This window comes from Cornus florida, unplaced genomic scaffold, assembly GCF_030987335.1.
Source record: "Cornus florida cultivar Cherokee Brave unplaced genomic scaffold, ASM3098733v1 CherokeeBrave_3.0.0_Hap2_Chr11, whole genome shotgun sequence".
Lineage (NCBI taxonomy): Eukaryota > Viridiplantae > Streptophyta > Magnoliopsida > Cornales > Cornaceae > Cornus > Cornus florida.
Window position 1 is genome coordinate 102,717,737 of NW_026775581.1, and position 27,986 is coordinate 102,745,722.

A 27,986-nucleotide genomic window follows, 5' to 3' on the forward strand; every position below is an offset into this window, starting at 1 on the left:
CAAATTTAAAAAAATATTTTTGCCCAAAAAAACCTTTAAGGCACTGTTTGTGTCAGCGAAACAGTGTCTTAACGGCTCTTTGGTTCAATTATTTTGAGAAAAAAAAAAAGAGAGACTAAAAATATGATTTTTAGTTTTTATTTTAGCCAAACATGCCCTTAGGAACAACGTTTTGTGCTAAAACAACATTCTAGGAAAATAAAACAAAGCAGAGGCATGCTCGCTAAGAGGGTCGCTGAATACTGCAACCCATTAGATGGGGCCCATTTTTTTGGAGATGTTATTCGAGTAGTCCAATAGTGAAAAACGGTCCAGAATCTCTAAAGTCTCGGCTGTTGGACCTGCTCTTATAAGGTAAAGAGAGCCTTGGTAAGTTTTTATCTTTTTCATTAACCACTAAAGTGTTTAAAATAATTTTATTGGTAATATTGTAAGTAACTATATTTGATTATAGATTCATAGTAAGCCTCTAAAAGGAGAAATAAAATTGTCTTTTTATTCTATGAAAAGGGATAAATATTATAGGTAAAATGTTAAAAAATAATAATAATAAAAATTAACTTTATATACAAAATGTGCAAATATTTTTCTGGTGTTCAAAAGAAGTTCTACATTTTTCAAATTTAGCAATAAAAACAATGGTTCTAACTAGCCATTTAGGAATTGAGGTGCTTTAAAAATATCTTTACTATTTAGTATGTATATATTTCTATAATTTGAAATTTTCTAACAAATTGTTCCTTGATAGTCAATTTTGACCAGTTTTTTTTATTATTATTATTTTATACAAAACCAAGTATTTTTGTCTTCAATTTTTTTAATAAAAATCTCAAAACAAACCCCAAATACCCCCAAGCCCCTTCTTATTTATGTAAATCTTAAAATTTTGAAATAAGTCAACACAAAATGACCTCGAGGCAAAATAAAAATAAAAAAACATTAAATTCAAATCCTACCCAAAGGGATGGCAATTTCCCTCAAACCGGCGGGTTTACGCCCACGCCCCTAACGGGTTGGATTTAGTGGCGCCCTTAAATGAGTATGGAACGAGTATGGTAAAATAATTGAAAACCCAAAGCGGGTTTAGGGCGGAAGTAGATTCAGTAATAACCCCGCCCGACCCGTGCCTGATTATACATGTATCTTTTAATTTTTTTTGTATATAAAATATATTTTTTATATTTTTTAGACTCTTTGTTACTTTACTGTCTGTTAATCTATTAATGTATAATACTTAGTAATTTAAAAATTAGGTCAACTTATTTGTCAGTACAATTTAAACATTTTTTTTTTTTTTACTTGTACTACATAATAAAAGTGGCATAGCCTGGCCCATTCACTCTGTACCCCGCAATAAACAGAACACATGTGATGTAAATGATATAATAATTACAAACCCGTTGTGAAACAGAGGCAGAGTTGGTATGATAAATTTTTTGATGGGTGGAGTAGGATTTAGAAGTAGTTTGATTTAAGTTTGTACATATTTGATTTCACATATTCATACAATTAATTTACATGGATTTGTAATAAAATTTTATCTTTTACTCCAATTTTAAAAGCCTGGTTCTGGAATTGGTTCGGGATTCCAAGTCAAAATTCGCAAGGAAAAGAGAATATAAGTTGGCGAAAAAAAACAAAAAAGGAAAAGGAAAAAACATAGCCCGTAAATATACAAGCGACCTGAGAAAAAACCTCACAGCAAGAGAGTGAATTAGGGCTAGGGTTTTACTGGTAGGGTTTTGTTCTACGCTTCTGCCAGAGGATTGAGCCAAGAATCAGCCATGGCGACCAAAGTTCAGAGGATCATGACCCAACCCATTGTACGTTCACCAATTTCTCTCTATCTATATATGTATGTACGTGTGTGTGTGTGTGTATATATATATGGGAGTGTGTTTGTATCAACGGTGGATCATTGAATAAAATCAGTACCTGTGCGTTCTATTCCAGAAATTTAAGTTTTACGTGCTTTTATATTTGGTTTGATTCACTAATTTAACGTGTATATATATTGTTTCATGTATGATCGTGGTTTCAGAATCTAATCTTCAGGTTCCTTCAAAGTGTAAGTGCGATCCTAATTTTGTTCTTTGTTCCTTTTTGCGTGTGATTTTCTCTAATTTCGTTATACTCTTTGTTTGAAATGAAACAGAAAGCTCGCATCCAGATATGGCTTTTCGAGCAGAAGGACTTGAGGATCGAAGGACGGATTATTGTATGTTTATCACACTTAAATGTCATTTGTTTATTCATATTGATTGTTCTTCATGTAATATATTTATTTCCCCTCCCCACAACCCCACTATTTTTTGATGTGTTTGATTTTGTGGAAAATGTTTTTTGGGGAAAAAATTATAGCAGAGAAAAGTTACTAAGATTTTGAAACTACTACCTCTTATTCTTCATGGATAATAAAATACTTGAATTTCTGGGCACATATCAAACAGCAAGAAACAACCCAATTGCCCAAGTTGTCAATGTACAAATATTCCAATGTACTGCATAAATTTTAGTTGGGGAAAGTACACTCCTAGATTTGAAACTCTCTAATGTAAAATCTGCCTTTAAATTTGCATGTCATCTAATTACAATACGAACACTTGTTTCAATCTGGCATCAATTCTAGTAGCATAGGTTTTAACGTGAAAAATTGTTTCTGCTCTTGTGCACTCGCCCAAGTGTTCTACTCATGTAGAACGAATACAGATTGATGCCTTTGAAATGTAGCATGCTTCTGGCACATACATCTTTGTGCCAATGTGTCCTACAATGCTTTTTTACATTACGTTCATGTACTTGTGTTGACACGACAACATGGGTATGGGCACAGTATATGTCTCTGACACACGAACCCAATTGGTCCATGTGATCCTTCACATGGCATGATTGACAAATAAGAAAATCTAAAATTTAAGAGATAAGTTTCCTATCTTTGGATAGATTTTTTTTTTTTTTTTTTTTTTTTTTTTTCTCCTTCTTTTACTACATCCCATTTAGTTTGAGTAATAGATGAGTATATTCTTATAGAACGTCAACATTAAACATTACAATATGATAAAACATATAGTGTTTTTACATGCGTAGTACATGTCCGTGTCCAATTTTTGAACACATATTTTTGTATCCTAAGATTTGGAATTTGAGGTCTGACATACACCCGCACCAGCACGATTCAAATCTCGGTAACATAGCTTGAATGGATATGCAAATACTGAACCATGAGAGTTCCTTCACTAATTGTACTAAAAAAAATATAAGATTTGATTGTTTTCTGTTTAAATTATATCACATTCCTGTTTAATTTAAGTCAGATACATCCATGCCTGCCAATAAAGCATCAGATATTAGAATTTTGGATTTTTGTGTTGTTTAGGGGTTTGATGAGTATATGAATTTGGTTCTGGAGGATGCTGAGGAAGTCAATGTAAAGAAGAAGAGCAGAAAGCCGTTGGGTGAGTAACCGAATAGTATTTAATATGCATTCATTACTAGATTTTTTCATGTGGTTCACATTTTAAATGTATATATATTACTTTTGATCAGGGAGGATCCTACTAAAAGGGGACAACATCACGCTGATGATGAACACGTATGTAATGCTATAATTCATTTTCTCATATGCATGTGAACTCATGTTAGCACACAAACATGCATCTAACAATTCATTCTGTGCGTGTTTTTTTTTTTTTTTTTTTTTTTTTCCAGTGCAAAATGATGGTGGCTCTTGGTGGTGCATGGCTGACAGCTTATTGTGTGTTGCATTAGTGTTGGAAGCGGATTTATTGGAATTTCTAAGGACATTTATTGCGATAATGATGTATGTTTAGACTACAAAGGGGTCTCAGATGGCGCAGCCTTTGTATTTCTCTCACCTTCCTGCTATCTTGCACATGTTTTGACATGATTTGTACTTGTATTCTATGCTTATTGGTTGCCTCCGTCTGATTACCATGTCCATATAATATAAATTTCAAATCTATATTATATTTGGAACCATCTCATCATGCAAGTAATGCACCAAATCATTTTAGTTTAGTGATCATCAGTTTCAAAGTTGGGTCTCACCAAGCAGGTTACAGGTTGTGGCTGAACCATTTAATTCCCTTACAATTGCTGTTGGTTAAATATGACTTATTGAAGCCTTTTAGAGATCAAACAGATGGTGGATTGTGTTTATTCTAAGTTACTAACCATAAAAATAAATACCACGGCCTGATTACAGGAACTGCAGGATGAGAGGTTCTTCAGATTTTCAATTCACTTGTTAATTTTGACTCTCATTGCTGAATTTTCTATATGATATAATGATACTGAATGGTCGTGGGGCAGCTTAAGATGATTGATCCAGGAACTCAGTATTGTGGTTCATCTTGCATCCAAAAGTATGTTCCTGGTTTGATATCATTGTGCATGATTGGTGACCACCATGGTCATGGGATATGGTTAAGCCAATAGTTGTTCCAGGTGCCGTATTGTTGTGTACGTTCCAGTTTTGGTTGGTGGTGGGAGTTGTTTCGTGTTGGTGCAAGTCTCAGGAATTTGGGGGGGGGGGGGGGGGACGGGGTAATTGATGAGGAGGGCCGTGGCACCTTTTATACCAATGAAATGTTTGTTTGCTTTCTCTTGTTTTTCAATCGTGTCCTTCCAACAACATGATTCTAGGGAGTTAGTGCTATGCAGAGTCTGTACAAGCTAATGAAGTGAGCTGTTCATCAACTTGGTTTCAGGTTTCTTTGTTTAGAAGATGAGTGGAGTTTTAATATTGTCCTGCTCGGTTTGCAGAGACTATATACATACTCGATGGTTAGTCAAAGGATTATCAAGCCACGAATGTCTGCAAATTGAACATGGGATTGGTGAAGACGGTGTTGGATTTGTTAGACAGCAGCGGCACGTTCTGAGTGAAGCTGGGTTTGGTGAAGATAAATGGAGTTTACTGATAATGGAGTGTTGGACGTCACCTTCTGAGTGAAGCTGGGTTTGGTGAAGATACTCAAAAGGAGGTAAATCTTAGACCTTCGTGAGTCATCAAGATTAAGCGATTTACCCACTTGGCCAACCCATTGGGGTTGTAGGTTCACCTTTTTACTTCACTAGAAGGAAGAAAAGTCAGGTAAAAATCTTGTCCTTTGTCCTTGCTTGAGAAAGTTCAATCTCATTATAGGAGAATTATTCTACATATTCGAATTGAAAAGCCAGCATATATAGCTTTGTCCCGCAATAGTACAAAAAAAAAAATGTTGTTTTCCGATGCCTATTTTAGGATTTTTCACCCATACTCCAAACCGATAATTCAAATAGATGCTAGTAAGGGTTAAATGCTTGCATCATTCATTTAGTTGAGTCTCAGCACATGTAAAACATCAGTAGCTTCATTTAGTTGTGGGTATCAGCACATGTAAAAACATCAGTATCTGTTGGAACTAACACTTAATAGAATTATCACATCTCACTAAAATTGATCAAACACAGATTACATGTGGGATATCACCTGAGGCTACCCTTAGAAAAGGTTACAGTAGAAAAACAAAGCTTCATCATTAGGTGAAACTCAACTAGAGATTCCACAAGGCCATAGACACTACCAATACAACCGCCACCACCGCCACCGCCACCACCAACCATAAAGACAACCACAAGAAACTTTACAAACGACTTAAGTAGACAAAGGAACGCACCCACCTGACCATAACCAACAAGAATACTGAATCTAGCAGGGCGACATAATATCACTGTATAAGCTCAAATTCCAGCAACCATGGACCGGCAGAGGTGACCACTTTAGTTGTGTGCCAACCAGTTCTTATTCTCATGTCTGCCATAGCAAAGCAAATACGGGTTTTCTCAAGATCTACAAGTTTATTAACTCCATTCCTTCCAATTAACCCGGCATTTTTTGTCAATGTACCCTATAGATTAAGGAAAACAAACTCTTCAATGGCGGGTACCTCCCCTATTTTCTTGAGGGTATCCTTGTCTGGTTCTTCATCGACGCCAATTGCCATGATGGCCTTTGTCCTCTTAACAGTCCTTCCCACACTCATAAAGCTCACGTTCACATTATGCTTCCCAAGAATGTTTCCAACTCGTCCGATCATGCCAGGTTGGTCCACTTGACAGCAGAGTATGAGGTTTCCTTCCAGGCTCACGTCCACACTAAACGTTCCCACACGTGATAGATGAGGTTTCCCATACTTCACTCTCCCCTCTATGCTAATATTTCCATTCTCCGACAAAGCACTTGCGAATTTTGACCCCACATTGCTTATTTGCACCTCAATGGAATCAACAGGGTGCTCAGGGGATGAGTCAACAACCACTCGTTCCTCACTGATGCGGAGACCTTTCTGCTTCGCTGTGAAATCTGCATTCACCAGATTGATATATGAGTCGGATATTGGCTCAATGATGCCTTTTATGATCATTGCCCGGAGAAGCCTTGTGTCTAAGTCATCCGGGTCTCGAGCTGTTCTGTAAATCATCTTCACGGATTGAATTCCACTCCCCCCGGCCACTAACTGTACTGCTAACCTACCCAGCTTCTCGGCTAGAACAACATAAGGAGCCAACTCTGAGATAACCTGAAAATAAGAGAGAGAACTTAGCTTTTCTCCGGCAAGAAGCACAAAATCGTGGTGCCATATATACGTAAGTATTTGTGCATAGCATTGAAACCTCAGCAGGGACCATAGGAGCATTGACAGCGGTTGCGGAAAGTTCCCCGCTCAACGCCCCAACAACAGCCTCAGCTATTTCAATAGCAACACCTTCCTGAAATTAACATACAATTTGAAACGAATGGTTAAAGGGATTAGTGAGTATCAAAGAAATAACAAATATGGTTTATACACGCCCAAAGGATTCAAACCTGTGCTTCCTTTGTGCTAGCTCCAAGATGAGGAGTGACCGTGACATTCTCATGTTGCACTAATCTGCTATCACTGGGCGGGGGCTCCTCCGTGAACACATCAAGTGCTGCCTGTTACACACCAGAATGAGAACAAATCAAGTCCTTCTAAATTAGACACACACTCAACAGCATAGCAAACATTTCACACAGAAGATCAGCATTATTGCCATGAATCAAAGAAGCATACCTGTGCAACTACGCCACTATCAAGCGCCCTCACTAATGCATCTTCATCAATAACACCTCCCCTGGCAACATTTATGATTCTGACTCCCTTCTTCACCTTTGCAAAAGCTTCGTCATTGAATACCTTTGAGGTAGTAGGAGTGAGCGGCATATGGAGTGAAATGAAATCTGCAGTGGAGATGGCCTGATCAAAGGAAACCAAATCAACACCAACAGCACGGGCTCTATCAGCTGGGGCGTATGGATCATGCGCAATGACATGCATCCCGAGGCCTTTCGCTCGTCTTGCAACTTCAGATCCAACTTTTCCAAATCCCATAATTGCTAATGTCTTCCCAACCAGAGAAACACCAACATACTTGTTCCGTTGCCATTTTCCTGTATAAAGATAGAGCAAAACAGTATATTTAACTAGAATTAGTGCTACCATTAGATCGAGTTTCAAGCATCCATGATCTACACCCCATAGACCAAGTTACATTATTTTTGCACAAAGCAAATCCTTTTTTTAGACTTATCAATGAAGAATTCGGAGAATATTTCATTCTTCTCTTTTTATTGATCCTATCATATAGATGGATTTCCGGCGGTTTGCGCCCTTGTAACAATTCGATTACGTTACGTGTAGAAGTGAAAAAATCATTTGCTTATTTCCGCTAACGATTTGAACCAAAATAAATTTGGGGGCACAACAAGAATTTTTGGTTCCACCTGCAACAGGAAGCAGATCCGCAGGCGTGGCAGAACGTTGACCAGGCAGGTCTAAGCTTTTTCGCCCAATAGATGTGGCTCCCGAGCGAGAACGAGAAAAAATGGGCGAAGGAAATTGAAAGCCATTGAGTAATGGATCATTTCATAAAACATATATGCTTGACCTTTCATGCTTTTTTTGGCCTGGCCCCGTTCCGTTTGGAGAACGAGACCTTAAAGTTCTTCATGCTTATCAGCTTGAGTTAGCATAGTTGCAAGAAGCAATGATCCCTAATGTCTACTATATTTTCAACAATGTTACTGTCACCTCCGTAAATAATTTTTTGCTTAAAATGAATAAATATAATTTCTATACAGAATTTTAGTCCAAAATGAAGAAAATATAGCTCAATTAGTCACCACAATCTTTAGAAACAAAATTTCACTCACTTTCTCTCTACCCACGCAGCATTATTGGACCTCTCCATTACTACTTTTTGTCTTCTATAATCTCTGATGCACGATCAAATGGTTCAATATCGATATCAGATCTAAACAATTTGAATGCAAAACAGTAATCCAGGACAAAACAATTCAAAGAATTAACTAAGAGGAATCTTCTATATATACCAGATTTCATGGAAGCATCGGCCTGAGCCACATTACGCGCCATGGCGGCGAGCAACGCAATGCCGTGCTCGGCGGCGGCGATGGTGTTGGCGGTCGGCGCATTGACGACGAGGCATCCGAACTCGGTGGCTGCCTGAAGATCCACATTGTCGATCCCCACACCAGCCCTTCCCACCACCTTCAAGCGTCCCTTGGCTGCCTCAAACACCTCCCGCGTGACCTTCGTCCCACTCCTCACAATCAACGCATCGCACAGCGAGATCTTGGAGCAGAGCTCCTCCGGCGAGAGACCGTACGAGCAGTCGACGTTGCCGATGCTCCGAAGCAGCTCGAGACCGGCCTTGCCGAGCTTCTCCGAGACGAGGATCGTCGGCTTTGACTGTGTTGCCGTAAAATCAAGATCTCGGCGTTTGGAGATCACTATCTCCGGCGATTCGACGACGTTGAGAACGTTTCGAACTAGCAAAGGATGAGATGGGAGTTTAGAGCGAGAGTGAGAGTGAGACTGATTGATTTGTAAGGAAATGGTGTTTGGTGTGGAGGTATGGAGGAAGGAAAGGTGGGAGGATTTGGGTGAAGGTGAAGGTGAAGGTGAAGGTGAAGGTGAAGAAGAAGGAGAAGGGGAGGTAAAAAGAGGGGAGAGAATGGAATTCGCAGAAGAAACGGAGGCCATTTTCTTTTTCTTTTATTCTCTCTCTATGTTTGGGGGGAGAGATTGTTGGAGCGGGTCTCAAAAGTTCTTGGGAAGAAGTCTTTATAGCGGCGTCTTTGGAACAGGTAAGTACCATTTACATATACACGTTGTAGAAATGCCGCAGCGCCCTTTGTACACTAGACGTGTCATTTCAAAAGAGACCAAAATCTATTACAAAATTTTGATTTAATTGCTTTAGCTTTGAGTATATACTAGTATGTGTGTCAGCTGAGTTAAAAAAAAATAATAATAATAAATTAAGAATTGATGTCAACAAAACTTTCCCTTCCAATCGTCTCAGGAAACAATGTCTCTCTTTAACCAAAAAAAAGAAACAATGTCTCTGATGTGTGGGAGTGAGTAACGAAACATATCTCTCAAACCCGTCACATTTTAAAATTTATTTTGTAATTTTTTTTTTAAGTATAATTAATTATCTAATAAATATAATAACAAAAAATGTTATTAAAATGTAAAATAGTTACAAGATATAAAGGAAAAAGAAAACTTATAGCTACTATAAAAATATTTATTTATGTATTTATTATTAATAAGGGCAGATTCGAGATTTGATAAGTTTTAAACTCACTTTCGAAATCGCTATTACTAATTTATTATTTAGATGATTTTGAACTCATCCCTTTAGGGAGTGGAACATATTGAGTGCGTCGTGCACTTCATGTTATTAATATACCCATCCAATCACACTATACTATTTCAAAAAAAAATTGTCCACTTATTTATAAAATTCATGATAACAAAATAATATAATATATTTTATTAAATGATTAATGATATAGCAAAACAGCCCACGCAATATCCACTCTCATTAGGAGTGGTGAGAATTTAAATTACACGTTCTTTACCCTCTTTCTCATAATAAAATTTCTTTTAATTTGAATACAAATATTATTAAGACTGAGAATGCCGTGAGATTAATTAGTGTAACTGTTCAGAAACATAACATGTGAGCAAATCTGTAATGGAATCAAGGTCATAAATTTTTTTTGGTCATGGACTATCCTTTAAATTAATACATTTTGCGCACAAAAATAATGGACCCTTCACGTTTTTTTTATGTTTATTTAATTATTCACTATAAAAATATATATACTCTGTATATATGTGTAATTGTGTTCGTACTATGTAGTATCAAATGTAAACAACAGAACCTATATACGACTATACGAGTAATATTTTTCGCCCCATGTGCCACTACGGATACGGGTGGTTCTTAGCTCTTTCTTTGTCCTACCACGTGCACCAAAAGTCTTTTATTGGGACCCACTCATTATGATTGGTCCAATTAGATATTAAAGTCGAAAAAGAAAAAAAGGAAATAGAAAAAAAATGACAAAAATGAAAAAGACGATGATGTATCGCGCATCATACTATAGAACGACCACATCTGCTACACAATCACAAAGTGGAATCTAAGAAATCAATAATCAGTAGAGGGAGTAGGAAAATGAGAACCTGGACGTAAGGACGGGTACCGACAAAACCCCACCTACCAGTTCCAACAAAATCATTGAAGGGCCACATTTACGACGCTAAAGGCTACTGTACAAAAGATTAAAGTTAGATCAGAATGTGATTTAATTTTAATATAAATTTTGATGTTAGATTTTTTTTTTTTTTACTGACCCATTAAAATTTGTGCAAATTATATAAGATAGACCTCTTGAGATTTCACACAACACATTTATTATTTTCTCAAATTTTATAAAATGACAGTCTTATCAATTTTTTTAATTTTTTTATTTATAAAATACAATATAATATATATTATTATAAGGATTAATTGCACTTATATCCAGGTTAAAGACAGTTATCTACAATTTAAGTACTTTTCGGATGATAACACTCACAGGTTCGGTAAAATGAATACAATCCCCAACCATGAAAAAAGTACATACTTCACGTTTGACTTTCGAATTGACTTATGTGAATTATTAAATTACCTTTATAACCTTCTATTAATTAACCAAAATCACCCTCAAGAATGAAAAAGCAAATATATGATTTTATTGACATGGGTTTCTTTTTTCTTTTTCTTTTTTGTGGAAGAAAAATGTGACATGTTTTATATGTAATGTTACAGCAAACACTAAGAAATAAAAAGATTAGCTTATGTGTGATTACTTGAAGGTGATATTTAATGTATGAATATTAAAAATGATCTTTTAATATTTAGTATATTACTATGGAATAATAAAACAAATATTTAAAAATCATATTTCTTACTTTTTGAGATGGAAAGTCACAGTTTTGTATTAGAAATATTAGATAATATAATTAATCCATCTATTTTAACGAGGGCATTATATGCAAAAAAAAAAAAAAAAAAAAAAAAATTCTTACAATGATTTTATATTATTTTTAATTTTTAATTTTTAATTTTACATTACTAGTTTGCCCCCCCTTCGTTCGATTAAAAATTATTGGCTTCGCCTCTGTTTGTATGCATATGGCATTGGTGGCTACAGTGCTAGAGAATATTATTTTTTATTTTTTAGTATTATTTTTTTTTGCTGAAGCCATTTTGGTCAAATACAAAAACTTATAAAAGTTAATATTGTACTTTAATGATTTAAATGGATCAATTCAAAAGTTAAATGATAATTACGTCTTGCACAGTGTGGTAACTTGTCAGTGCCTCGTATCCTCCCATGGCACACCCACCCACAAGGTCGCTACAATCATCCCCTTTTGAGGCCCAACATCCTTGTTGACCACACTTCTGTCTGGGTTAGGCTCTGATACAATTTGTAACGATCCTCATCCTAGTCAGACACCATATTGCCCACTTTTGGTTCCCTGGACCAGAGACTTCCTAAAGGGTTACTCATTTTAGTACTACTTCAGGTTAAACACGCTTAACTCTAGAGTAGAATTCTGGAATTCTGGTAAAGTTCACGGCCATCACGACTTTAAAAGTCACCTGTAGCTTGTCTAGTGTGGTAGCTTAATGGTGCCACCTGTACACACTCACACACATTCGCCTACAAGGTTGCCCCAACGTCCTAGTTGGCCACACTTCCGGTTGGGTCAAACTCTGATACAATTTGTAACGACCCACTCCACCATATGATATGATATTGTTCGCTTTGGGCCCGAGCCCGCACAGTTTTGCTCTTGAGCTTTACCCAAAAGGCCTCAAACCAATTGGAGATAACACTACCACATATAAGCACTTCACCTTTCATTTACCTAGGCGATGTGGGATTGTGCACCCGTAACTCGCCCAGTGTGGTAGCCTACCAGTGCCTCGCATCCGCCCACAAGGTCGTCACAATCATTCCCTTTTGGGGCCAATATCATCGTTAGCCACACTTCCGGTTAGGTCAGACTATGATACTATTTGTAACGACCCTCATTCTAACCAAACACAATATTGTCTGTTTTTAGCTCTCCCCGACCAGAGGGTCATCCATCATAATACTACTCCAGGTTAAGCACACTTAATTCCGGAGTTCTGGTAGGTTCACGGCTTTAAAATGCATTGTGTGTGTTGAATCTACATATAGCACTTGCTCCATCTACACCCATATAATGTGAGATTGTGCACATGTAACTTGCCTAGTGTGGTAGCCTACTGGTGCCACCTGCATTCATTCACACACACCCGCTTACAAGGTCGCCACAACCCGCTTACAAGGTCGCCACAAGAGTGTTGTTATTCAAGTTTGCAAACTTGGGACAATTGGATTACACTGTTCTTAAATTGTATCTACCCATTTTTATTACAAATTTGAAGAAGTGTAAATGCAAATTATCCTTATTATAATATGAGAATTTTTGATGGTTTGTGAAAGAATTTAAAAATAAATTAAAATAATAAATGATAAATCGTGTGTGATGTAATTTATCCAACTTCACGAAATCAATTTGAGCTACAAGTAGAACAATCTTAGAGGAAAAATGAGTAGAGCCGTGGAATCCACGGCATCAAACGTGTTTAAGTAATCTAAAACGCCAAAATTGTAATTGAGGTAGGGAGTAGAAATATCAAAATTGTTTAAAATGAAATTACGAGTTAATCCCTGAATGATTGTGGAACCATCTATGTAATTTTCAAGGAATGAATTATTATTATATATAGTTGCCCGTTCACATCCCATCTAGACGATGATCCAACATCACCCACATATATTTAATATAAAAAAATGTCCATGTTCTTTCATTTTAGCTTTATTTAATTTTTCTTTAATGAAGGGACCACCACAATGTCTAATTTCTGGTGATCTACACTACTTGATCTCAAGATCCGAAGCTGACAATGCCCAGATTTTCTGCTGGTGGCCCGCATGGCCCATTGACTGTCACTGTGACTGTGAGGTTTAGAGACTTTGAAGTATTTTTCTGTTTGGTGGGCCACATGGCCCATTAACTGTGAGGTTTATAGTCTTTGGACCACACTATACTGTAGGATCTGTAGTACTTTGCTAAACTTTTCACATGGTGATGCCAAAGTAGTGAACACTTTCAACTACCCATTGATTCCCAGGATAAAAACAAAAAAAAAAAAGAAAAAAGAAAAACGTGCAATTGATTTTTTTGTTTTTATTCAACAGAAGTATTTGATATTCTATGTAATATTTTACTACTCTTTTTTAAGCCTAGGCTTAGGCATGAATGATAATATAAGTGTGGATTGTTTAGGGAGATCACTTATACTTGAACGAATAACCGTGTCACATGTGTGAACCGAGATTCATAATTCAAGCTCACGATGATAGATAGCATCTTGCTTACTTGGTGTTCACTAAAACATGTGTATATATGTATACCAAAATGTATATATGTATGTGTCCATTTATGTGTGTGTATATGGGACGATGGACATACTAGCAATATATATATTGTGTCCATGTATATATATATGTATTTATACATACGTACTGGAAATACAATGTTTGAATTTTGTAAAGAAATGCAGGTGGGCCATATATTACTACATCTAAAGAATAATCGACAATACATAATCATGTTCACAGCTTGACAGTATTGTTGGGATAGGATTAAAATATTTGTCAACTTAATTTATAGAACAAGACATGTTTAAGTCCACTTTGGCATGTGTTTCATCCAAAGTTGTTAACGTACTTGAACTTATAATTGTACTTTTGTCAATTTTTATTATCTGAATTTGAAATTTATCAATAATCCAATCTCCACTTAATAATTAATATTGTCAGACTACTAGATAGGTGCACTCTGATTTCTGAATCAACTCAAGGTAACTGCTGTTCGTCAAGCAATTGTAGCTGTGATTCGTATCAATTGAAACATTCTACATACAGAGATATATACAAAAGAAGAAGAAAAAAAATCATTCATAAAATAGAAATAAATAAATAACAATATTCGTAATAGGAATAAGAAAATTAATATTGGAATCAAAATTCATGGAGTCACAAGAATTCCGGATTGTGCTGGGAGGGAATGATAGAGACAAACCTGATTTTTGACATTATTTTGCACAAAGTGGCGGAACTTTTTACCATTTAATCAAGCAATGTCCTTGCACCGGGATACAGATGAACACAATTTATAAATAGGTAATGCCATGAAAATCAATGATATTCTATAGTACTTACAAAAGAAAATTTCTCTACATCACGATCCTGATTAAAATCAGTAAACCAGATTATATCATTTGAATAACAGACTTGCAATATGACAGCGCTATCATTTGCTGTTTCAAGAATCAGCCCATTGCATATTCTTCAATATAATCACAAGTTATTTAAAACACACACACACACACACACACACACACACACAGTGTTTTGGGGTGAGGGAAGTAGGACAGGTACCAAATTTTAGAATATCTTGACAGAATGCAATTAATCAATGACCTTCACATTTTCTAAAGTCTACTTTGGATTAATTTCCAAAACTACACACATTCGATAACTTTTACGACTGCTCTACCTTCTAGAGTGCGACATTTAAAGTCTACTTTGGGTTATCTGTTCCTCCAAATGATGTTCACTTTCAACAAATGAGAATCCGTAGTCAAATTTTTGTCAGCTGAATTCAAAATTATCATATATCCATATATGTTCTGCATTGATAAAGGATTTTTTGTCCAACTACTAAACAGGTGTATTTTGAGTGGTTATTTTTTCTATTGCTTAAACAACTTAGTATATCATTTATTGGTCAAGCAACTAATATTAACGTATACCAACAGATACATATATATAAATAAATATAAAAGAATACAAGAACAGGATATATATTAACATTATTGATTCATAAAAAGAATCCATAATGGAGTGAAGAAACAAAAGAAAAAAAGAAAGAAAAACCTTTGGAACCAGAATTCCTGGCTATATATGCAGGTTGCGAGGAGGGAAATACTATATACAAGCCTAATACAATAATTGGGACTATTTTGTGCAAAGTAGCAGCTCTCAGACTTGAACCACATCTCACGCTTGTTAGTATCCTTTTACCATTTCACCAAGCAATGGGCCTCAGCACCAATACACATGTATAACATAGCATATCGATTTATAGGGGCATGGAAAGTAATTTCTCTCTATGATACTCACAAAAAGATTTTCTTTATACCACAGTCCCTATTACTAATCCAGATTATATCATCTTGAATGACAGACTGACAATATGGCAGCTAGACAGACTTACAATATGGCAGCTAACATTTGCTGTTTCAAGAATCAGCTAATTGCTTATTATTTAATTTGGTACAGAAAACAATATAATTTCAGAAGTACGAATAGAAAAGAATAGGAAATAGCATGACCGCAGGAAATTAAATTGCAGTGGAAATATAGTATGAAGGTTCTGTTTAAATGATGTCAGGTAGCTAGATTGACAAAAGCAATGCAAGGAAAATGTTGATTTTGGCCTGAATGACATTTTATAGTGGTCTAAGCAGCGTAAGAACAGAAGCATTTGACTGTTAGGACTTTCCATCTCAAATCGCAACAAAATGCTGGAACAAACCCTGTTTTTGATAGCAAGTTTAGCAAATTTTGTTGAATAAGCCCTTTTTTTTGCTAGCATGTTTAGTAAATTTCATACACTATTGAACAATCATTCACACATAATTTCTATTAAGGGGATGATTTCCTTTAGTGTTCGGAACCATCAAGTACCAGAGCAGAAGGCATCACTTTGTTGAGGGAATTATCTCATTTAGTGTTTTGGTAACATAAAATACCGGTATTGAAGGGCATCACTTCCTTTGGTCTCTAAATGGCACAAGCACTCATATAGGTCACAAATAAGATAACTTTTAGCATGTTTCAAAAATTTACAAACTATGTCACAATGCATTCCCTGAAGAACAACAGAGAAGAATGCAAATTTTCAAAACCAACAGAATACAACAAAAATAAGTTCATTTTTATATGTAAAGCCCATATCTCTAAATTCTTGATACAGGTTGCAGCCATTGCCCAAAGAAATCAATGAAAAATAAAGGAGGTCTACTAAGGAAATACATGAATGCTTTCATCTAGAATACAGTATAATGGACGTACAATCCTTGTCATGTCACACAGTGCATGTGTTGATGGACACTAATTCAAGCAAAAGCTCAATTACACATTTATTTATTTTACCCGTAATGACAAGGCATTAGGTACTCATGATTTCTACTTGGAGGCAGCTAAAAAGAAGAATCACATTTTTGCACAGGAATTCAGAATTAAACCAGATCAAACATGCAGGTAAGACAACAACTATATACTTGAAAAGGAACAAACAACTATAATGCTGAAAACATGACTTTAATTGTGTATATCATATTCATAAATAGATACATCTACAATGAAAGCCAAAGAATTAATAAAATAAAGTTTAAGAGTAAATCGATGAAAAGACTATTTTTAACTCCCTAAAGCTGATTAAACCCCAGTGGACACATTCAGCTCTGTCAAAGAGCATCTTGAGAAGAATCTGAGAATTTTCAACAATCTGAACTGGTTTTCAGGTTAAACTTATTGATATTTAAATTCATCTCATTCAATTTACGCTGATTATAAGCATATAACATTTGGATTTAAATTAATTATGGACCATTTTGTTAACTTTGAGCTCATATCATACCCTAGTAAAAAGAAGGCAATGCTAGCCACATTTAGCAAGAATGCAAGGAGAAATTAACATGGGGATTTCATTGAAGAAATTAAAAGGGGTTGATGCCAAGAAGAATGAAAAACCATTGAATCAATGAGTTTGTATTTTAGTTCCACCTACAACTTGATGAAGGTGTATTATGCCCTTCAGTACCTCCTCCAAGTATGAATTAGCCATTGAAGGCACTAAAATAAATATCTTTCTTCTGGCCTATGGTAAATTTGTAATTATTAATTAGTTAGTTATAGGTAAATACCTCCAGCAAATTAGTCATTTAGTAAGAAAAAAATCATGCAGATAAACTGAAATCAAATGTAAATGCTATAGAACAAGTCAATAACTTTTTTTCATGCTTGATATCTTCACAGAAGCTTGGCACAATGATGTTCGCCCCTCATTTAATTGAAGTTCGTTCATCATCCTCATAAATAGTCTAGTAATAGTGAGAATTTGGCAATGCATCTCAGCATCTTAGATTGTAATCCTAAGAAGTCAACAAAATCAGACCTGATGATCAAGGCCGGTAAACCCTACGACTATAAAAAGCTATGTCTACAGCTAGCAAAGAATTGACACTAGTCATTAGTATGTCACACCTAACAACATATACTAGTTCAGGTCATGTTGTTCCTCGTGATGACAACTTTTGGTATTTGACTCCTTGTTGATGTTCCATTTACCTCTTTTGGAACATTTGACTTTTTACAGAAGAGAATGCCCAAGAAGGCAGTCACTTATCTGGTTGTTCTGCTTACACTGGGATGGTTGAGTCCTTTTGATATTTAGGGGCAAAAATCCAGGTCACTGCATAAAATTTACATCTAGGATGCCACTGGTATCATATGAAAAAATTCCATACATCAACTGAATAGCACATGCAAAGGTTCGACAACAATTGGGACAAGAACAAACTAAAAACTATTGACATGGTAGAGACATTAACGCTTCTCTTTTCCAAAAACATGATAACAATCTATGTTCTATATGCATAATTCGTTCATATAGGGCCAATATGTGGTGTACTGGTAAAAGCTCTGACTGCAGAAGCTTTAGAGCATGTGTTTGACTCTAATGGCATCTACCTTAACAACTCCCTCAGAGGAGAATTTCATACGGAAACAATAGTGCTTCTATATTCCAAAATCTAAGGAAGAAGTTTCTTGATCAATTATGTGACAGAAGTAGGATCAGAACACCTCATGATTATCACACTAATTAATGTCAAGAAAAACTCCACAGCACCAATGGAATTGCACAAAGATAAGTAAGCTAAAGTAAAAGGTTAAAAAAATAATAAATAAAGAAGGAAAGAGAGGCCATCAATGTTTGGAAGTTATCTGCTTTCACAATCAGTTAAAGCTTCTCCAGAAACAAGTGTACGACCTTCAAGCGAACCTGCACAAGGATAGGTACTTACAATACCATTTCCATCCAATAAAAATAGCAATTTCCATTACCTCAATATACAGGGAAAAGAAAGAAAAGAGAGAAGAAAAAAAGAACATGCGCTTGCATGTTTCTCTTTCTGCATCAACCAACATTGCTTTCTGAAAACGTTATTACTGTATATCAGTTCAATATGTTGTGTACTGGTAAAAGCTCTGACTGCAGAATTTTAGAGCATGTGTTTGACTCTAATGGCATCTACCTTAAAAACTCTAATAGGAAGCTTAGAGGAGAACATACAGCAACAATAGTGCTTCTACATTCCAAAATATCAGGAAGAAGTTTCTTAAACGATTATATTACAGCAGCCGGATCAGAACAGCTCATGATTATCTCACTAATTAATGTCAAGAAAAACTCCACAACGCCAATGGAATTGTGCAAAGATACCAACGGCCAGTGGTAAAGCGATATCAGCCTCTTACTTCCCAAAAGGAGGTAAGGGATTCAAGTCTCAAAAGAGACGTATGTGAGTTCCAAATAGGAAAAAAAAAAATATATATTTGTGCAATAAGTAAGCTTAAGTTAAAAGTTAAAAAAGAAAAAAGAAAAGAAGGAAAGAGTGGCCATCAATAGCAACATGTATTTATTAATCGTAACTCACCCAATTGCAATCTTAAAGTTTGGAAATTATCTGCTTCCATTACCTCAATATATGGGGGGTGAGGGGGTCACTTGCACGTTTCTCTTTCTGGATCAATTAACATATCTTTTAGAAAAACTTCTATTATTGTATATCAGTTCAACTGCACTTACACTTAGAGAGTATAAGCATTAAAAAGGAGCATATCAACAAAAGGAACCGAAAACACATATGACCTTTTTTCTTAGCATGCAAGGACAGAAACCTAATTGCAAGCTGTCAAGTGTTGACACCCTCGTTAGTAAATAATAAAGAAGGCTGAGCACATAGAGGCCAAATCCAACTCATGAATCGTAACACTAACAGCGTAAATTACATACACAACCTGCATGAATTTTCAAAATTAACTAATCAAAGCAGTTAAAAAATGCAACTAATTTAACTTCTGTAACAACACTTCTTTATTATGCATTCGTCAGTGTTGAATGAATGAATCAAGAAATTTACACTCCTAAATGACGCTTTTCTATATCTTGGAAAACAGTACATATCAGAAAGAGCCCCAAAACAAGAGCAAAAAAGAAACACTACAAGAAGGGTATAGCACAGTAGACTTATAGTTCCTTTGGCACAACAGAGTGAGTGGTCAGTCCTATTTCATTCTCTCTTTGATTATCTTCAACCCAACATACCTGTCAAAACAAACCAACAAATTAACCAACCCTCCCACCACCATTCCATCCTATAGCAATCAAATATATTCAAATAATGACAAACACATACCTTCCAAGCATCAATAGTGTAGCCTGGGGATTGGTCCCTGGCGATACAGTGAATGTCGAGCCATCAACAACTCGGAGAGCATCAAGACCAATAACTCTGAGATTACGATCAACCACCTTTCCCACGACACACCCACCATGGTAGTGCCATATGGTACTCACTGTGCGACGGCAGAAGTCTCCCATTTGCTGATCATCATTTTGATCATCAGGCAATGCCGGTCCAACGTATCTGAATTCCCGACCACCATACCATTCCCGGAACTTGAAATCATCCAAGGACCGGCTCCTCAGGACATCACTGACTTTGCGAGTGCCATTCACACAACGCGCTACATCATTTGGGTTGCTGAAGTAATTAAACTGGACAATCGGGTTAACCCTGATGTCTGTAGAAGCCAATCGCAGAGAACCTGAAGAGAGAGGCCCGGTGATCTTCAAAATGAGGGTGGCCACTGTGAGATACAGTGGTGAAGAGGATGATCTAATGAAAACGGACCGCGAAGGTGAAATGAAAGGGATGACATTGGAGGCAGCTTCAAGGTAAGCCCCTGAATCAGTAATGCCCACAACTTGTATGAGAGAATGGTCTAATGGAATTGGTGGCACTATTGATATCCCAGTTCTGGGATTGTCATAGATGTACTGTCCCACATAAGGCACATGATGCACCACCGGAATTCCCCATGACGAGAGGTATGGCCGTGGCCCAATGCCACTCAAAAGCAGAAGCTGAGGGCTGCCAATGGCGCCGGCACAGAGCAACACTTCACCCCTTTCGCGCACCAATGCGTGGTGGTATTGGCCTGTTTGGTCGCGATAAACCACCCCAATTGCTGTTTGTTTCGACCCAGAAAAATCTGAAGAAGATGCTAATAGAATTCTTTCCACGCTTGCATAAACAGCCACTTGAATGTTTGAAGATTTGGCATAGCTGAGAAGATCAGCAGAGCTGTGTCGTCGACCATAGCTGTCAAATGTGGAACCCCCAATCTTGGTACCCACCACATGATCCAAATTGAACCCGTTATACGGATCAACGCCGGCCTCCAACAGCCCATCTCTGACCGCCGATTGCCAGTTCTTGAGTTCTGGCTGGAACACAATTGCTCTCTCTACCCACTCGTAAGACTGATTCACCACTCGGAGATCCCAATTCAGTCCAGATCTTCTGTAGAAATCTTGATCGGCTCGGCTGTAAAAACCTGCATTGATTGCGCTACTGCCTCCAAGAACGCGTCCTCGGGCGTTAGGAACGCCGTCTTCGGAGGTGAAGGTCTGTGCCGGCGAGTCAAAATCGTCGACCTCCATGAGAGTGGTGATAAACCCTTCTTGGGTCATCAAATTAGGTTTCCCATATGCAACCCCGCCTCGTTCGAGCACCAGAACCCTAAAGAATTCCGACAGCGTCGCCGCCAATGGACACCCGGCGGTGCCGCCACCTACGATTATGTAATCGTAGTAGTCCTGAACAGGGAATTCTGTGGCGTTGAATACAAATTGAAGGTAACTTGGACCTGTAAACACAAAAATAGATTGAAATTAGTCCTGGGGTCAAGAAAAAGAACAATACAATGAATTAAAAGAACAGAGTTTGAAATGATCGAATGATTACTCTGTTCCGATTGAGCTGTGGACAGCGGAATGAGAGTGAAAATCATCAAGAACGCGAGGAATGGAAAGTAGAGAGTAGTGGGTTTTGAGGGTTTCGACATTATTGGTGATGGGAAAGCGCGATCAAGAAACTAGGGTTTTCTTTGGACGAAGAATTAAAGGCGAGTGGTGGAACTTAGCGAAAGAGAAGACGATGGATTGCGTTTCAGAGAAATTATTGTGTTATTGAGTTTTACAATGACCTTTAACACATTGGGATTGAGAGAGAGAGAGAGAGAGAGAGAGAGTTGTCAGTGTATTCGCTTTTGCAGAGAGAGGGAGAGAGTTGATAGAAGGAGTGTATCTTTTTGGTGGGAAATTCAGTTGGATAATCGTCAACGGAGCCTAATAACTGCTTCCGACGCCGTTAATAAATGAATTTCAATCTGCCAGCTACTTCTCTCTCTCTCTCTCCCTCACACACGCACACACACACAAACAACACATCCGAAAAAAGGAAAAAAAAAAAAAAAAAATAGTTAGATTATTCACTCTTTAATTATTCGCTTTGTAGTTACCACAGTGACTACTATATTTGCCAACATTTACAAGAAGTAATTGGTCATTTTGTTGAACATAGCAATCATTTTTTTTTTTTAAGTGAATAAATTATGATTTACTTTTTAATATATTAGAAAAAAAATTAAGTTCATACTCAGCCCAAGGTGTGGATTTGAGTGGCCGTGTTACATAACTTAGGGATTAATATGTCTCTTAATACAATCTCTAAATCAAATCTCTCCTTATTACCCTTTTATATTACAAAGCATCTCACTTATTATATCTAACTTAACAATCCTTTTCTCATTATTTATCCATGATAATTTTGGCTTGTGTGCTTGTGTTTGACCTTATCTTCTATATTAGCACGATTATACCCGTTGAAAATAATGTGATTAGATTTGAGACAAATTTTAGCTAGGTTTCAAACTCCTTTAAGATGCTTTGGCCCTTCCAAGACCAACACATAATTTAATTAATCAACAGATTTTTCTAATAATATAATTTTGTTTTGTCATCTTTTCTATGTAGCTAAATTTTTTTTTTAAGCTGAAAAATAATATGATGGTAGGAACGTCGAAAGAGTTGTTTCGTATGATATATTTGAAAACATGTTAACACAAGTCCAAATTTATTTACGGATTAATTACTTTAAAATTGTTTCTTCATAAATCTACATTTTTTTTTGTGACAAAGAGAGTTTTAACCATTGGGTCAAATGCAAGGCCTTTTTTTTTTTTTTTTTTATAATTATTTTTCTGCCAAATGACTAATATAAGTGTAAACAACATGATGAATGCTAAAAGGAAAGCAAAATGAAAATTAGATGAAAGAAAGTGGGATTGACTACTATAGCTTACTTAGAGAGTGATACATGATGGAAATAGAATTGGCTAGAAGTCCAACTCTCCCAATGAAACACAATGTCAAAGTTCATTCGCATTCTCATTTAAATAATTTGTTTTCTCGTTTGAAGGGATTAGTGTTTTTTTTTTACAAATATGTAAAAAAAAACTAATACAATTAAGAGAGAGAAAAAAAAAAAACCATTTTCAGCAAGTTTTTTCTTTTCATTTAAACACAATTTCAAAGTCAAAGCTATATATCAATTGGTTCATTCGTATTCTCATTTAAATAATTTTTTTTTCTGGTTTGAAGGGAAAAAAATGGGTTTCTTTTGAGTTAGTTTTGAGTTAGTTTTTTTACAAATATATAAAAAATATTAATAAAGTTAAGAGAAAAAAACCATTTTCAGTAACTTTTTTCTTTTCATTTTCATAAAATTGTTTTTATTTAAAAAAATTATTGAAATGTTACGAAATATCTTTGATTAATGGGTCTTCTAACCCCAATCAAATTTTCAGATTTAATTACTGAAAAAAAGGTCAAAATTTAAGTTAAATTAATACCGGTCATATTTGAGTTCCTCAAACCATTCCCGAAAAATTCAAATACATACCTTTTTTTAAGGAGCGCTGCCCGCTTACATATAGCTAGACAACCTCCTTCTTAATAGTCGGAACCTCTTTGTAAATTATTATTATTTTTTTTTACCCAAGCCCTTCTAAGTGTTGAAAATTTACCCAACCCTAGAAGAGTGAAAAAGAAATTGTAAAATTTAAAAATACCTGTTTTCGATCACAAAACAGCAATACAGAAAAACATGTGTAGACAACGTCATGTGTAGACAACGTCACACGATGTCACAAACAGCCTAAGGTAGCTGTCGCGCAAGTAGCAAGGCTACTCAAAGGTGTGGAAATGTGTTGGCTCTGATACCAAGTAGAAATATATAAAAAGAAGAGAAAAGAGAGAATTGCATAAATGCTTGAATGAGATGAATTACCCATTCACAACTCTAGTATTTATAGATAAAACGAGCACATGCTCATATTGTTCAAACACATGATTTGTGGCTATCATATATCACAGATAATATGGTAAATCACATCCCATGATTTGGGCCTATCATATCTCAGCTATTATGGTAAATTATACCATAAATCGTGGTTGGTTAGCGTTAGCTAACATAATGAATGTAGTTTATGTCCCTACATTTATAGTATGTAGGTCCCTCTTTTCCTTTTTTTTTTTTTTTTTAATTTATGATTTTTATTTTTATTTTCATATTTGTTCTATGCAAATGTGTAAAACCGTTTTGTCTTTTTTAATTACACTAAGTTGGTTAATAAACAACTAAAATTTAAATACTCAACTTGTATCATTCACAAAATCTTATTTGTGAAGCGGTGATACGTGAGTGACAATTTTTGAATTGAAAATGCTCAATTTTAAAATTTTATAGGGCAGATACATGTATATATATATGTTATGAAATAAGGATTGAATAGGAGTTTATGAGAATAAGATAAAAAATAAATGACAAGAAAATAAATAGGCACACACACAAACGAGATAAGAATTTACGTAGTTTGACTATGCCTACATTCACGGGGAGAAGACAGAACAATATTTCATTATGAAAATAAAGAGATACAAGGTAAAGTGGCTCACACCCAAAACTCAATTACACCCAAACTCTCTTACTCACTAATTGATATTACAAACTCACTCAATTGATTTGGGATGCTTCAACACCATAGAGGGCAAGGCTATTTATAACCAAAATGGGACACCAAAATGAGGCTACTTAGTGACCACTCAAAAGACTTGATAGACACACATTCTTGGATGCCAAGAATAAAGCTTGATGAACACATATACTAAGAAGATGATGTCATGGGTGATGCAAGCCTCAAATTGAGCCACATGTTCAACAATATACTTTTCATATATATATAAAGAAACACAATGACTCATTATTCACAAAATTATATACACATGTGAGGAATTTACACACTGCATAATCATGGTGAATGCTCTTGAATGATACTTTTCGTGGAATTGTGGTTGATGTTAATTTGAAGTTGAGGTAGTCATTTATGAGCGTGAAATAGTTCTTTATATAGGGAACCTTAAAGTCTAAGGACTAACATCTGTACAAGAGTTGCAAATTTAATGGCTAGGAAAATTCTGGAATTAGATTCTAAATAATCAAAAAAGAATATTTATGATAAATACAGAAAATTCTATACAAGTGTGAAAAAGTGTAGTACATTTTGCAAAGGTGAACATCATGTGAACAAATTTTAAAGTACTTTTTTCATTTCAAGGTTGTTGGCCAAGTCCCATAAAGTGAGAACGGAAGTAAGAGCGAGAGCAAATTCGAGAGCGAAAGAGTAAAAACGACAAAATTAAGTCTCAAATAGTGATAATTTGAGCGAAATCGCACGCATAGCATGAGAATGGGAATGCACTTGGAGTGTGAGAGTGACATCAGTTAAGAATGGTTGTCTGACTTAAGTTGTTGGTCTCTACTTTTTTTTTTATTTTTTTAAATTTTTTTTTCTCAGTAAATCAATTTATTGAATGAAGCAAAACACTGTTGTCAGCAAAAAAAAAAAAAAAAAAAACGAGGGACTAGCCCAACGAACAGGCCCAATTCAGGACAAACCGAAAAGCCCATCGAACAGGGCCAATGCTAGGACAAGCTCAGCAAACAAGCCCAATGCCAGGACAAGCCTACAAAAGGCAACCCAAAGCGCACCCACAACAACTGAATCTATAAAAACAAAAAAAACCTCCAAGTGGAGCAACAGGAAAACAGGGGACAGCCAAAACCAAGCAACATCAACAAACTAACTGTTGGCAGCAGAGTTGGCCATGAACTTGCTCGGGAGTCCTCAAATTTGATAGATAGAAGTCGATTTCGAACACAGTCTTCCATGAGCTTTCAGCACAGTCTCTACTTGTTAGTTGAAAGACGTTTGATTTCAAATAAAAATAATCAGAATGAGTGCAAGTACATTGAATTACAGCTCTTTACATTCATGATGTGCATGTGATGCAGCATTTCAGGAAAAAATGATGAACAACTTAGTTAAGTCCTAACATGTTCCCTCAAAATGGTTCGAGGGGCTTATTCATGAACTAAATCCATCTTCCCTTCCTTTAAGCAAATTGATAGTAGCACTTTGACGTGCAGGCTGTTCAAGCCATAGCAATCCTAAAAATCTCAAAAATATATGCAGCTGATTTGCTTGAGGAGGGCTAAGGGCCAAACCTGCTGTATGTTTCTGGTAATTTTAATCTTAACTTGGAGTAGCACAATAAGGTTGGCAGCTCTGGGACATTTGTTTTTTATATTTGGGAGCTCTTCGGGTAATTTTAATCTTAATTGGAATGTTTCTTTTGCCTCCGCTTTCCTCTGTCATTATCAACCTAAGCAACCAATCTTCTCCTGGGAGGACATTAGTTTTTTAAGATACCATAGCCTTGCATATTTCTTCCACAAAACAGAGGTTATTTCTTCATGTAATTCAACCCAGAAAAACCCAATCCTCGGAAATCGATCAAATTGTTGTTAATTAACTTTCTAAGTGGTTAAATAATCAATTCAATATTTCTTAGATATTTTTTAATGATCAATTACAAAATTTGGTTATCCAGAATCTCGTCCATTCCTCCAAAAAGTTTTTTGAATATAATTTTAACACTGTACCCTCATCTTTTTTTCTCTCTTTATCTCCACAATGATGAATGGACGTAAGGAATTCACACAATACACACTTATGTGTATGCTGATACCTGTCATAACTTTGTTACCATCTGCTTTTTAGGTAAAATGGTTTTTATTAGCTTGAAGCCACTTCTTTATATAGGCAACGCATTCAAGTCAAGAACTAAGATCTGTCCAAATTTAATGGCTAGGAGCGATCTGGAAATATCTGTGATATTTAAATGACACTAAATAAATGTATAAAATTCTATGCAAGTCTAAACAACTCTGAAAATTTGTAAAATATTTTGGTGAATATCATGTTATCATGGGTGTGTGATTTATGACAATGTAAACGAAATTTAATGTACTTTTTTCATTTCAAAGTGGTTTGGTCTCTACTTGTTAGTTGATAGATGTTCGATTTCAAAAATATCAGAATCAGAATGAGTGTAAGTATAAGAGCAAGTGCAGTTAAACGAATATAAAGTAGTTGATGCAGAAAGAGTAGCATGCGTCTGTTTATTTGCTCTTATAACAGGATTTTGGAAATATTGGTTTTTCGTTGGGAACTCCTGCCGAAATTGTGACCCGTGACATCATGAACACATTATTAGGCCCAAGTCAAGAGAGCCCATAAAGCCCAAGACATAGAGGTCAAGAGAGGGGATTAGAGTTGAAGGAAATTGGGGATAAATAGGGAGAGAAAGAAAGGAGGTGGTGTGTGAAGCAACTTTTTGTACCTGCACCTTATTGGGAAACTAATTACCAGAAAATTTACTGAAAAAATTACCCCTTCAATCTAACAAGCAACATTTGTATCAATTTTTGTTAATAGACGGCAAGCGCGAATGCGTTTTTAAATTTTTGTTAATAGACAGGGCGTCTCGCACCCCGCTACCGGGGGAAGCGCTCGCCAACCCTCTCACAGGGAATGCTGTCTCCTTCCTAAACACCCAACCCCAACCCTAACAAGATGTCCAATGAGCCACAAACTATTAACAAGCACGGGCAATGTACCCACACCACCTTAATAATCCATCATACTAGAAACAACCACTGAGGGATAGAAATTACAAATAGTGGCGTCCATCCTATAACTGGATTTCCAATGATCCATGGATGATGCAGAAATCACAAGGAACAACCATCATACTAGACTGTCCCAACATTTACAAAAGCAACAACAAAAACATTCTCCCAACACATTATAGAGAAATAACACAATCCCA

At 36.0% G+C, this 27,986-nt stretch overlaps 3 protein-coding genes across 3 annotated transcripts; 1 reads left to right on the forward strand and 2 right to left on the reverse strand.

The window, feature by feature from the left end:
- The first annotated feature begins 1,635 nt into the window (after positions 1 to 1,635).
- Positions 1,636 to 3,999, forward strand: LOC132285480 (uncharacterized). The gene is made up of 6 exons (XM_059787674.1): positions 1,636 to 1,823; positions 2,042 to 2,068; positions 2,156 to 2,218; positions 3,377 to 3,455; positions 3,547 to 3,592; positions 3,709 to 3,999. The coding sequence occupies exons 1-6, from the start codon at positions 1,785 to 1,787 to the stop codon at positions 3,716 to 3,718; spliced, it is 264 nt and encodes an 87-aa protein (XP_059643657.1). The 5' UTR covers positions 1,636 to 1,784; the 3' UTR covers positions 3,719 to 3,999.
- A 1,434-nt stretch (positions 4,000 to 5,433) lies between these two features.
- On the reverse strand, positions 5,434 to 9,173 carry LOC132282681 (D-3-phosphoglycerate dehydrogenase 1, chloroplastic-like). The gene is made up of 5 exons (XM_059784432.1): positions 8,420 to 9,173; positions 7,101 to 7,477; positions 6,872 to 6,982; positions 6,679 to 6,774; positions 5,434 to 6,584 (listed from the first exon to the last, which is right to left on the reverse strand). The coding sequence occupies exons 1-5, from the start codon at positions 9,090 to 9,092 to the stop codon at positions 5,913 to 5,915; spliced, it is 1,929 nt and encodes a 642-aa protein (XP_059640415.1). The 5' UTR covers positions 9,093 to 9,173; the 3' UTR covers positions 5,434 to 5,912.
- Positions 9,174 to 19,697: 10,524 nt separating this feature from the next.
- Positions 19,698 to 22,344, reverse strand: LOC132285894 ((R)-mandelonitrile lyase-like). The gene is made up of 3 exons (XM_059788122.1): positions 21,658 to 22,344; positions 20,044 to 21,559; positions 19,698 to 19,952 (listed from the first exon to the last, which is right to left on the reverse strand). Exons 1-3 carry the CDS (start codon positions 21,755 to 21,757, stop codon positions 19,913 to 19,915), a joined length of 1,656 nt encoding a protein of 551 aa, XP_059644105.1. The 5' UTR covers positions 21,758 to 22,344; the 3' UTR covers positions 19,698 to 19,912.
- Positions 22,345 to 27,986: the final 5,642 nt, after the last annotated feature.